The sequence below is a fragment of the Sminthopsis crassicaudata genome, chromosome 3 (assembly GCF_048593235.1).
Source record: "Sminthopsis crassicaudata isolate SCR6 chromosome 3, ASM4859323v1, whole genome shotgun sequence".
In the NCBI taxonomy this organism is placed as follows: Eukaryota; Metazoa; Chordata; class Mammalia; order Dasyuromorphia; family Dasyuridae; genus Sminthopsis; species Sminthopsis crassicaudata.
This window is the reverse complement of record NC_133619.1, coordinates 565,208,894-565,219,168: the sequence shown is the minus strand read 5'-3', so window position 1 is coordinate 565,219,168 and position 10,275 is coordinate 565,208,894. Positions and strand designations below refer to the sequence as shown.

Genomic DNA, 10,275 nt, shown 5'->3' with positions numbered 1-10,275 from the left:
CTGAGAAAAACTGAAGGAGTTAAAGTCATCTAAGCTAAAGAAAAATTTGATGATCATTTTGTGAAACTGTTGGGGTATAAAAAGAAGTGATCTTGAAGAGCTTTTCTCTAGAGGTCCATGGCAAATGGTGGTCTTATTCCATGTTCGCGTTTTGGTGAATAGAAACTTGTTAACTACATGCTCTCTGATAGGAAAAGGCGAGGCTGCTAAAGAATGGTCCCGATACTCTTGAGAGATTAATTGGTAACTAGGTGACACTGTGGATAAAAGTGCCAAGACCGGTCAGACTCGTCTTCCTGAAATCAAATCTGGCCTCAATTACTAGCTGTATGATCCTGGGCAAGTCACTTAACTCTCTCTGCCTGAGTTTCCCATTTGTGAGATGAAGGAGGAAATGGCAAACTATTCTGATATTTTTTGGCAAGAAAACCCCAAATGGGATCACTAAAGAGTTGAACAACAACATGAGACTGAGTTCTCTTTTCGGGCTGGTTCATGACTTGTAGCACACAAGTTTTTTTTCTTTTGAGCAGACCTACAATTTCAACCAATATAAGTGAATTTCTGGTGTAAGAACTCCTTCTACCGCCCAGTCTTAGAAAGTTCCTAGGGGACAATGCATAGTTAAGAGATTTTGTCTATGGTTAAAAATCCAATATGCACCAAGACATCAACCCAAGTTTTCCTTAACTCCAAATCTCATCACACCTAATTACTTCTTAGAGAAATGACTACAAGGTTGGGATCCTATTATCTGGACAGGGAGAGTGAGTATGTAAAGAGTGGTGTGAATATGATTCTACCTAACTGCAACATTAGAGTAGAATAGCATTTTTTAAATTAGGAATTCATGACTTCTGGCCCCTGTAGTCTTAAGAGAAATTCTAAATAGGACCAAACTCAAAACTGTAGTGTGCCAGTTGCCTGGTTAAAGTAGCAATGTAGATCATTAATACAATACTCTTTTTCTTCTATTAACATTGCCACATCCCTATCTTCTGAGGCATGATGTTTGCCCATTTTTGGATTTTCCTGTGAATTGACAGAATTTTAGAATTAGAAGAAAGATTGGGAGGGGCAGAAGGGTAAGAAGGAGTCAACATGCCTTGAAAAAAAATGCCCAATACCAAAATGATTAACTAGCCCAATATAATCCTACATTGCACACAGACTGAGCCAAGAAAAGGTCAGAAGTCAGATAAAATAGCTTGCTGGCTATATTTGGTCCAAGCTAGAGATTCTGCAGCTAAGATTTATATAATCTAGCATCCTTTAGGGCCTCTAAACACTTTCCCAAAGCAATTGTTTTCAGACTTAGAGAATTACAAAGGAGTCACTCATGGGCACATTAAGAGGTGATGGGCTCTAAATTTGTCCTGGAGGGAAGCAATGTAAAAATACATTAAAGAATCATAATGATCCTATCTTTCAAAATCTCCCATCAGTAAGGGAGTAATTTTCAGGGATTACTTTGACCTACCTTTTGTATTTTAATAAAGTAACATTACTTTAGTTAAATAAGGAAGTGTTCTGTTCAAAATTATTAGAGTTAATGATAAAGCTCCTATTTCAGAACATCTTTTAAGATCAAGGTCAAGGTCTGGGTACTTTTCTAACTACTCAATGAAAAAACTACTTTAGATACAGAAACATCTTGCATTTGCTATGGGCATATTCATTATAAATCTTATAAAGTGCATTTTGTTTTCATCCTATATTTTATTCCTTCCCAGGAATGGCTTCTGCCATAAAGAGCCAATATTCCTCATTATTTTTTAATGTGGGGGAAGAAAAAAACACAAGTCCTTTAGACAAACAATTTTGTAAGATTTATATTCCTTCCATTGCACATACATGGGTTATATACAAATTAGTAACACAAGTTGCTGCTTAAATTCCATTACATTTTCTGAATTACTGTTACAGCAGGTGCTTAGTATATTAAAACATCAAGTTGGAAATCATAACCTAAAGAGTTAGATATGACACTGAAAATACTGCACATTGTAGTAATTGGAGGAAAATTCAAATGCATGTTTAAATGCTGCAACAAACTAGACAGCAGGGTAAATAACAATGACAAATGGTTACTACAGCTCACTTTGTATGTATGCAAGGTTAGATTTCCCAGTCCCCCTCAATATCCCCTTCCCTCAAAGGAGAAAAGTAAAAACATAAAAATCCTGACAAATGTGTCAAAGAAATTTTATTCTCCTTAATATTTAAGGCCTGTCACATGAAATGTACTGATATCTATGACTTTATACAATTACTAAGTCAAATATGAAAGAAACCACACTTGAGGGAGGGGGAAAGGGAAAGAATGATTCTTTGAATTTACTGCTTTTAATGGTATTATGAAATGAAAAGATAACAGAACCCTGCTTACTACTTACATGAAAAAAAAATTTTTTTAAAAAGAATCACTGCACAAAATACAAAGGGTGGGATTATACTGCTGTATTAAAATTTTTCACCAGAATTGTGTTTTTCATTTTATGTTCATGCACAAATGCGTGTTTCCACCGCAAAACTGTTTTCAAAGTGCCGGATCTTGATGCAATTTTCAACTTCACGTTTTTGAATACCTGTGAGAGCAAGAGAGCTGATTAAAGCCTTTTGGTTTTTACATTGTTTATATTTCATCACATAAGCATTTATCAAATGTCACTACTATGTGCCATTACTTTGCTGGGTGATAGTAAGTACAGACTATAATGAAACCAGTCCTGCCCTAAAGTATCTTGACCCACTAATCTTTGGTCAGTGATGGTGTCACATTTTACAACTGAGAAGATGCATAATATTGTGGTGGTTAGAAAACCATCCACTGTCAAAGACCTATGCTTCATGAAACCAAGTAATATTTCCCCTTTCTGCATTTTCTATCTTCACTAGTCTGAATAACCTGTCAATTAAAAGACCAACACAGAGCCCTTTTCCCAATAAAATAAGAAATTTTTTGTAATTCAAGTTAATTATTACTTTTTGGCTTTCAGGTATATCTTAAACGAGAACTATTTTTACCATTTTTCTGGCTGAAATGCTAGTGTTCCCCAAGATTATGACTTTCATTGCCCATATTCTTCTCCTTACCTGGAGGGTGGAATGTTAATTCAAATAACTTTCAAATAAAAACTATGAACAGCTCACCAACTGTTGATGGCACACACCATGAACCAGATGACATACATATCACTATGGCATTTTTGGTTCTTTTTTTCTATCCATCCCTTCCCCAAAAGTTGCTAAATTTTGTTTGTATATTCTATTTTCACAAGTATACATGTATCTCATCTTCTCTGTTAGGAGATGACTGCAATGACATAGCCATGTTCCTGATTCCCTGTCTTTCTCATTCCAATCAAAACTACAGACTGCTGGCAGATTGATACACAGTACATAGGCTGTGTTCAAAGGAAAACTTATTCCCTACACAAAGAACCCTTAACTCTAAATGCCTGAGTATTTACTTGAGAAGCCATTCATGTATGGCACTGTATAGACTGCAAAAACCTTTGAAACGCAGCCCAACCAAAACTGCCATTCTGGAATGGGCAACTCCATGAAGTGTCGACTAAGACAGCATTTCAAGTAGGGCCCAGGGCCAAATACACTCTACTAATTTCTGACCTCCTGTCTCTACCTCAAAAGAATGGGTTTAGAATACAAAAAAGTGGCCACAGAAAGCTACTATTTATGCGGCTGAATCTTGAGGTTCACAAGGTCCTTTCTTATAATCAACTGGACATGCAAGGAGCACATATATGCTTAATTAAAGATCAAGATCTAATAACCCAAGTTTTCCCTTACTACAACACAGCATAGACTCAAATCCTATCTCTACTTGTACAATCCTGGGCAAGTCATTTATTACTGTAAACAATAATTTACTCTCGACCTTAGTTTACACATATGTAAAATTAAAGGGTTTGATCAGATGGCCGCAGGTCTCTTTTAGCTCCACTTTCTAAGAGAAACTGACCCTAGGAGTCAGGGGAGGACCTGGATTTGATTCTTGTCCCTGAAGAAAACTCCCAGTGTAACCTTAGACAACTCATCTAGTATCTCTGGGTCTCAGTTTCCCCATCTGTAAAATAAGAGTAGAACTAAAGAGTCTTTGAGATCATGTCCAGCCCTAGAGCTATGAACTGTCCATAGCAGAACCACTAAGTCAAAAGCCTTTATTTTAATGTGAATAAAATTCAATTGCACAGTAAGCTCCAACATACAATTTTTTATGTCTAAGATATTAAAAGGAAAGACTTACCTTTAACGGTTTCTCTGCGTTGCAATTTGTAAGTTTCCTTGCCATGGCATAGACGATAAATAAAGAAACCCAGCTGATCAACATTTTCAATGCGGTCAGTGATGATCATATGCTCATGAATTAGGTAGGACTGAGGCAAATAGGTACCAGCCTACATTTTTAAAAAATGCAAATATATATCACCACATGCTCTCCAGGGAAATAAAAGCAATAACCACAATTCCCAATCTTTATAAGCTAGCTAAATATAAACATCAGAAATGACAAACTTATGGAATTAGAATAAACCCTCAGATGTTAAAGCACCATTTCCTTTGCAAAATTCTGAACTGTTTTAGTGGAAAAATTGGTTTCCTGACATGAATTCCTCTTATCTCTCCACCCCATAAGTCCATGGTAATATCAGTGGATAGAATTAAAAATTTTCTTTACCTTGATATTGATGAGCAACTCCAATAAGTTTTTGGGAGGCATTACAATGGAAGTATTCAGAGGAATCACATAACACTTATCCAAATTAAGGTCGAGATAGGCTGTAAGTTTCTGAAAGAGAAAGGAGTATTTTAGTCACATTATTTGAATATTTATAGGATTAGCAGAAAATGCATTTTAATATTTTACATGGAACTAACTAAAGAAAATGTAAAAGATGTCCTCTCACTCTTATAATAAATCATTCTGCCCTAAATGAATTTGAAATCATTGGTGAGATAGGGAGAGAGGAACAAGTAGAAAAAGAAAAGCAAAAATGACTTCTATGCAGTAGTAGGCAACATTATTTTCATTTACTCGCTGAAGACTAGTCAAGGTTTCATTCTACAACAGCTAACAATAGTCTCTCAGTGATTTTTCATAATGCTAGATGAAGCTGACTGACACAAATTCTAGTTTTTCTGTATTGCTGATGAAGAACAGAGAAGATAATGAAAAAATGGCAAATAATAATATTGACTTGGGAAATAGAGAAGTAGAAGCATGGTGGACAATAAGGAAAAAGCAGTCTTCTGGATGGCATTTAAGAGAACCAGAACCCACTAAAAAAGGAATAAATGCCCTCAGGTTATAAGATTAATGAATTCATACATAATTAATCAAAACTTGCCCATGTAAGCTTTTGGGGCAGAAGAAATGTAGCTCGCTTAGGAAAAAAACAAAACAAAACACCGTGGCTCCAAGTAGCATGGTACTTACTATATTATCAAATAAGTGAAACACTTTAATTATAGAAACTAGAGAGGTAAAAGTTAATGAAATAAATGACTGGCCTTTTACAACTCAGAATGAGTAGCTCACCTTGTGAAAGTCATGAACAATGTTGGCAGGATCGCTATCAGCAAACTCTGGGACTGGCACACTGATGAATTCAACATTATCTTCTTCAAGGATCTTAATATTTTCCTCAATTGTCTGGTAGCGAGCGGCTGGAGCATTTGCAGAGGGCTCATTTAGGATCAAGTCATCTTTGATGTATCTGATTCCACAGTAGTAGACATCATCCTGCTATAGAGAATTTGAAATCATCTCCATGATTCACTGTGAGCCTAAGCTTTAAAAGCTAATTGTTACTTAAGTTACCACTTCTAACCCAAATACTTTGCTTGCAAACTCTTATTTTAAGATGTCAAATAGGACAAATTAATTACAGGTCTCCAACACATTTTTCTTTAAGATCAAGATTCTGAAGTAGAGATCCTGTTTAAAATTGTTTCTGAGAAAGAGGAAAAGGAGTAGGGGCGTTTTGGGTTCTGGGTTTTTTTCCCCCTTCCTTAAACATGACAGGAAGAGAGTATAAAAGGAATTGTTCATCTGATGACAGGTAAATTTAAAGGGAACACATATTTAAGCACGCCCCTGTCTGAAAAATTCAAAATACATTTTTGTAAAGATGTGTCCCAAAAAGGAGGATATTTTCTGAGAAGAAAAAAGGCTTTCCAAAGTTTTCAGCATTTGTACAAGCTCAAGCCTGCTGTTCTTCCTCCTGGCCTGTACCCAGAAGATATTTTTCTGAAATCTGTCTGCGAACTGATACATATGCGTGGAGTACCTTTTATAAGACTTGATTTTTGAGTCTAAAATGGAATAATAGAGGAAAAGTATTTCCACAAAATAAAAATGGGTCATACAAATGTCATATGCTGTGACTGTTTGGAAACTAAGTGAATATTGAACAACATACTTAACTTCTTTGAATATTGTCCATCCTTACTGGGGAGGAAGAATTAGACCACCGTCCCGGCCCTTGATAAACTCACAAGCTATTAACATTAAGGAACTTCAGAAGAATTGCACACGTTTAACATTACATGCTATTACTTAACATAATGTTTAACATTACTTGTTGTCTAGGGGAGGAAGTGGGAGGAAAAAATTTTATAAGGTCATATTGAAAACTATGCATAGGTTTTGAAAATACAACATTTTAATTAAGAAAAAAAGAAATGTAAAAAAGAAACTTCAGAAGTGGCTAATTAGAGTGCTGGGCCTGGAATGAAGAAGGCCTGTGTTCAAATCTTGCCTTCCTCTTATTAGCCATGTGGTCCTAAGCAAGTCATTTAACCTGTTTACCTCAGTTTCCTCATTGTAAACTGGGGATAATAATGTCATCTACCTATGTGACCCTGAGCAAGTCACTTAACTTGCTTACTTCAGTTTCCTCATTTATAAATTGAGAATAATAATGGCATTTACCTCCCAAGGTTGTCATGAATATAAAAAGAGGTCATTTTAAAGCACTATATATAAATAGTAGCTATTTTTAAAAATGCATCAAACCCTATTTTAAAGGATATTAAAATAAGGGACTGAAATTATGAAGCAAGGCTGATTTTTCTTAGGAATAAAAAAAATTTTACTAAAGATTTTTGAAAATCAATTTGCTTTGCTTAACTTCAGTCAAGAGAATTGTGCTGTTTACCATTCACTCAACTGTCTAAAGTGAATTCTGAGTTCCCAGAGAGATCATCTAACACCAGACCCTCACAAGACCAGAGAGATTCTGACTTGATCAAGTGAATGATAAGTCTATAGCAGAAATGAGGAGAGAATACAGATTTCCTGACTCACCATCCCTTGGTTTTTGTATTTTATCGTAACACAGCCCCATAGTTATTGGTGCTCTGAGGCTGACCATCATCTTATGATGTTTCTTCATCCAGAGATATTTTAATATAATCATTATTAAAATATTCGAACAGTAATAGGAATTTCCTGGGACTGACGGGTTCTCCTCTGCAACACCAACAAGGCTCAGAGAATCTAAACCATGACTGAATGAACAGGTGGGTTGGGCTATTGATGAATGATTTAAAAAATAAATAAACTATTTTCATTGAAGTTATTATGAAGATCAAAAGAGACTAGAAACTAAGTTAGCTTGGGTCAGGGATTCTGTGAACTTTGTTTTGGACATTTGAAAACATGAAATATTTTGATATCTTTATAAATAATCATTTACTTTGGAATCCTATAATGGTTAAAGGTATCATTCTGAAAGGGGGATCTATCTGCTAGACTGCCAAAGGAATCTTTGGATCAAAAAGAATTTCAGAACTTCTGGACTATGGAAAGATAGGGTAAATAGAAGAATAAAATTTACCACTTTGCAGGACCAACATATTATGTTTCATATTGATATAGTAACAACACTTACATAAGACAGAAATTATTGGGTACCTAAACTATTGAATTAAAAATAAGAGGGAGAGGAGGATTCTGGGAAGATGGTAAAATAGGTCAGAAAATATGAGGGGTTAACACAAACATAATTATTAAAACAGGCATAAAGACTTCGGCCTAGAGGGGATATCAGAGTCCACACCCTTGGTTTTACAACTGAGGAATCTCTGAAGTCCAGAGGTTGGCATTTCCCTGACTTCAAATCTCCTACTTTCCTGTGTTTACTGCATCAGTAAATTAAGACCTAAGCTTTTTCATTCAAATATTCTAGTTGGCCAACAGAATGCACTTTAGTAAACTTGCACCTATCTAGTAACTGAATTCCATATGGACTCTATCTGGTAACTGAATTTCATATGGATTTAAGTTACACAAATTTCTCTATCAAAGGAGATCTACTGTGGTCACGGGAATGCAGATTTAGAGCTGGAAGGAATCTCAGAGACTATTTAGTCCAATTCTCACCTCACAGATATAGAAACTCAGGCCTTAAGGAGGTTAAGTGATTGTCCAAGAGCATTAAGTATCAGAGTCAGGATTTGAAACCACTTCCTCTAAAAGTCAATGTTCATTCCACTGTAATCAAAAAGTATGTCTCTGGACTTTAAAATAGTAATAACTGTCAAGTTATTAATTAAAAGTCTTTTTTTGCTCCTCAAAAATTCCTTAAGAGACAGAAAAACAAGATCCTAGCTATAAATAAATATTGCCAAAAAAAAGGTAAAATGAACAGAATAAATTCAAATTATAGAAATTATTATAATACCGATCTTAAATTATTGTCATTACTGCTTAAAACTCTAGTTTACAAAAAAAAAAAAACCTTTAAAAACTACTTTATTCCAGTAACATTGCTGGCACAATTAAATGTTTTAGAAAAAGAACAAACCAATCATGGGAAGAGAAAAGTACAGGATGCCAAGATACTAGGAACCTAAGAGAATTAGACTGCTGTGAGGGAGCCTGAACTGGGACCTGACCCAACATCTCCCAAGCTGTAGGCTGTTGATGCTACAAGCTGATTTATTGAGCTGGTAGTCAAGAAAAGCTGTCCCACTCTCCATTAGCTACTAAATATTGTAGAAATAGGAAAGATAATCTAATTGAAAAATGTTCCAAGAATTTCTGCTCTTCAGTCAATGCATTTCAAAAACACACAGTATGGTTTTGCTTTCAGGGTCTGCTGCATGAGTTTAGCCAAAATGTCACTGGGAGATTTAAAGAGCCTTAAAATAACTACTAGGCACATGGCTAAAGGCCACACAGTCAAAGGGGAGGACAACAATAGCACAGGAAGTCAATAATAACTTTCCAAAATACAGACAAGGAAGAGAAAGAAAACTCAGTGGATTCCACCTCTACTCACCTGAAATGCAAAGTATTTGTACAGGTATGCCCCTCCAAGGATTACTCCAGCAAGCATAAATGCAAGTCCAAAACACATGCACCAACACCAGGCTCTTCTCTGGCCAACTGGGACCACTTCATCTGGATCCTAATCATGAAACAAAGGCAAGGGGGCATTGTTACATCTCTACTTAGAAATACAATCTTAGGACTGGAAGGAAGACCCCTTAAGAAACATGATCCAACCTCCCATTTTAATGACAGATGTAAACCTGAGAACAAATGATGTGACCTTTATAGGATGACTGGCTATAACCCTAATGAATTATGTACTGAAAAGCAAGTATCATGGTCACTCAGACCACACATCCTGGACAGTCCCAGAATTGAGTCTCCTGACCCTTGTTAATCTATGTTCTTTCTATTCTGTAACTCTACCACCTCCTTAATAAGATTATGCCTTTGTGGAAGGAAAATATCACCAGTCCCTGGCTACTGCAGCAGATCTGCAGGAGCAATATGTTTTGTGTGGTTCCCATTTTCCTTAGATGACTTTCATAATAAATACACTATCTTTTGATATTCAAAAGGTCAAAAAAGCTAATTAAAGCTAATGGGGGAAGTTGTTATAGTTTTATTATCAACTATTGATAGTAAGGATAAATACATATTGCTTGCCTTCTCAATGGTGGAAGAAGGAAAGGTTTGAAACTCCTAATTTTAAAAATGAATGTTTAATTTTTTATAGGTAATTGGGAAATATTTAACAAAATAGGTAAAAATACATTCAAGGGACCAAAAAAGGATTAAACATCTCTAAATGAAAATATGAAGAACTAAAAATTATCATCTGATAGTTCACTGCAGGTACCTTCTACTTTGCACCAGAAATACAGCCTTTCTTTTTGTCAACTTATATAACGGTATAAAAGAACAGGATTCACAAGGAGGGAGTGTAACAATTTCAATTTGTCAAAGATATG

General features: G+C 35.5%; 1 protein-coding gene across 3 annotated transcripts in view; it reads right to left on the bottom strand.

The window, feature by feature from the left end:
* Positions 1-1,806: 1,806 nt before the first annotated feature.
* ITM2B (integral membrane protein 2B) overlaps positions 1,807-10,275 on the bottom strand; it is a 29,904-nt gene continuing 21,435 nt past the window's right edge. The window contains exons 2-6 of one of the 3 annotated variants that reach the window (XM_074307709.1): positions 9,312-9,440; positions 5,564-5,767; positions 4,703-4,813; positions 4,271-4,421; positions 1,807-2,588 (exon numbers count right to left, since the gene is read on the bottom strand). In XM_074307709.1, the coding sequence (XP_074163810.1) occupies positions 2,503-2,588; positions 4,271-4,421; positions 4,703-4,813; positions 5,564-5,767; positions 9,312-9,440 (681 nt within the window). In that variant the 3' untranslated portion in view covers positions 1,807-2,502. Of the gene's footprint in view, positions 2,589-3,199; positions 3,303-4,232; positions 4,422-4,702; positions 4,814-5,563; positions 5,771-9,311; positions 9,441-10,275 lie in introns of those variants that run through there. The other 2 variants (XM_074307708.1, XM_074307710.1) reach the window with 2 other exon arrangements.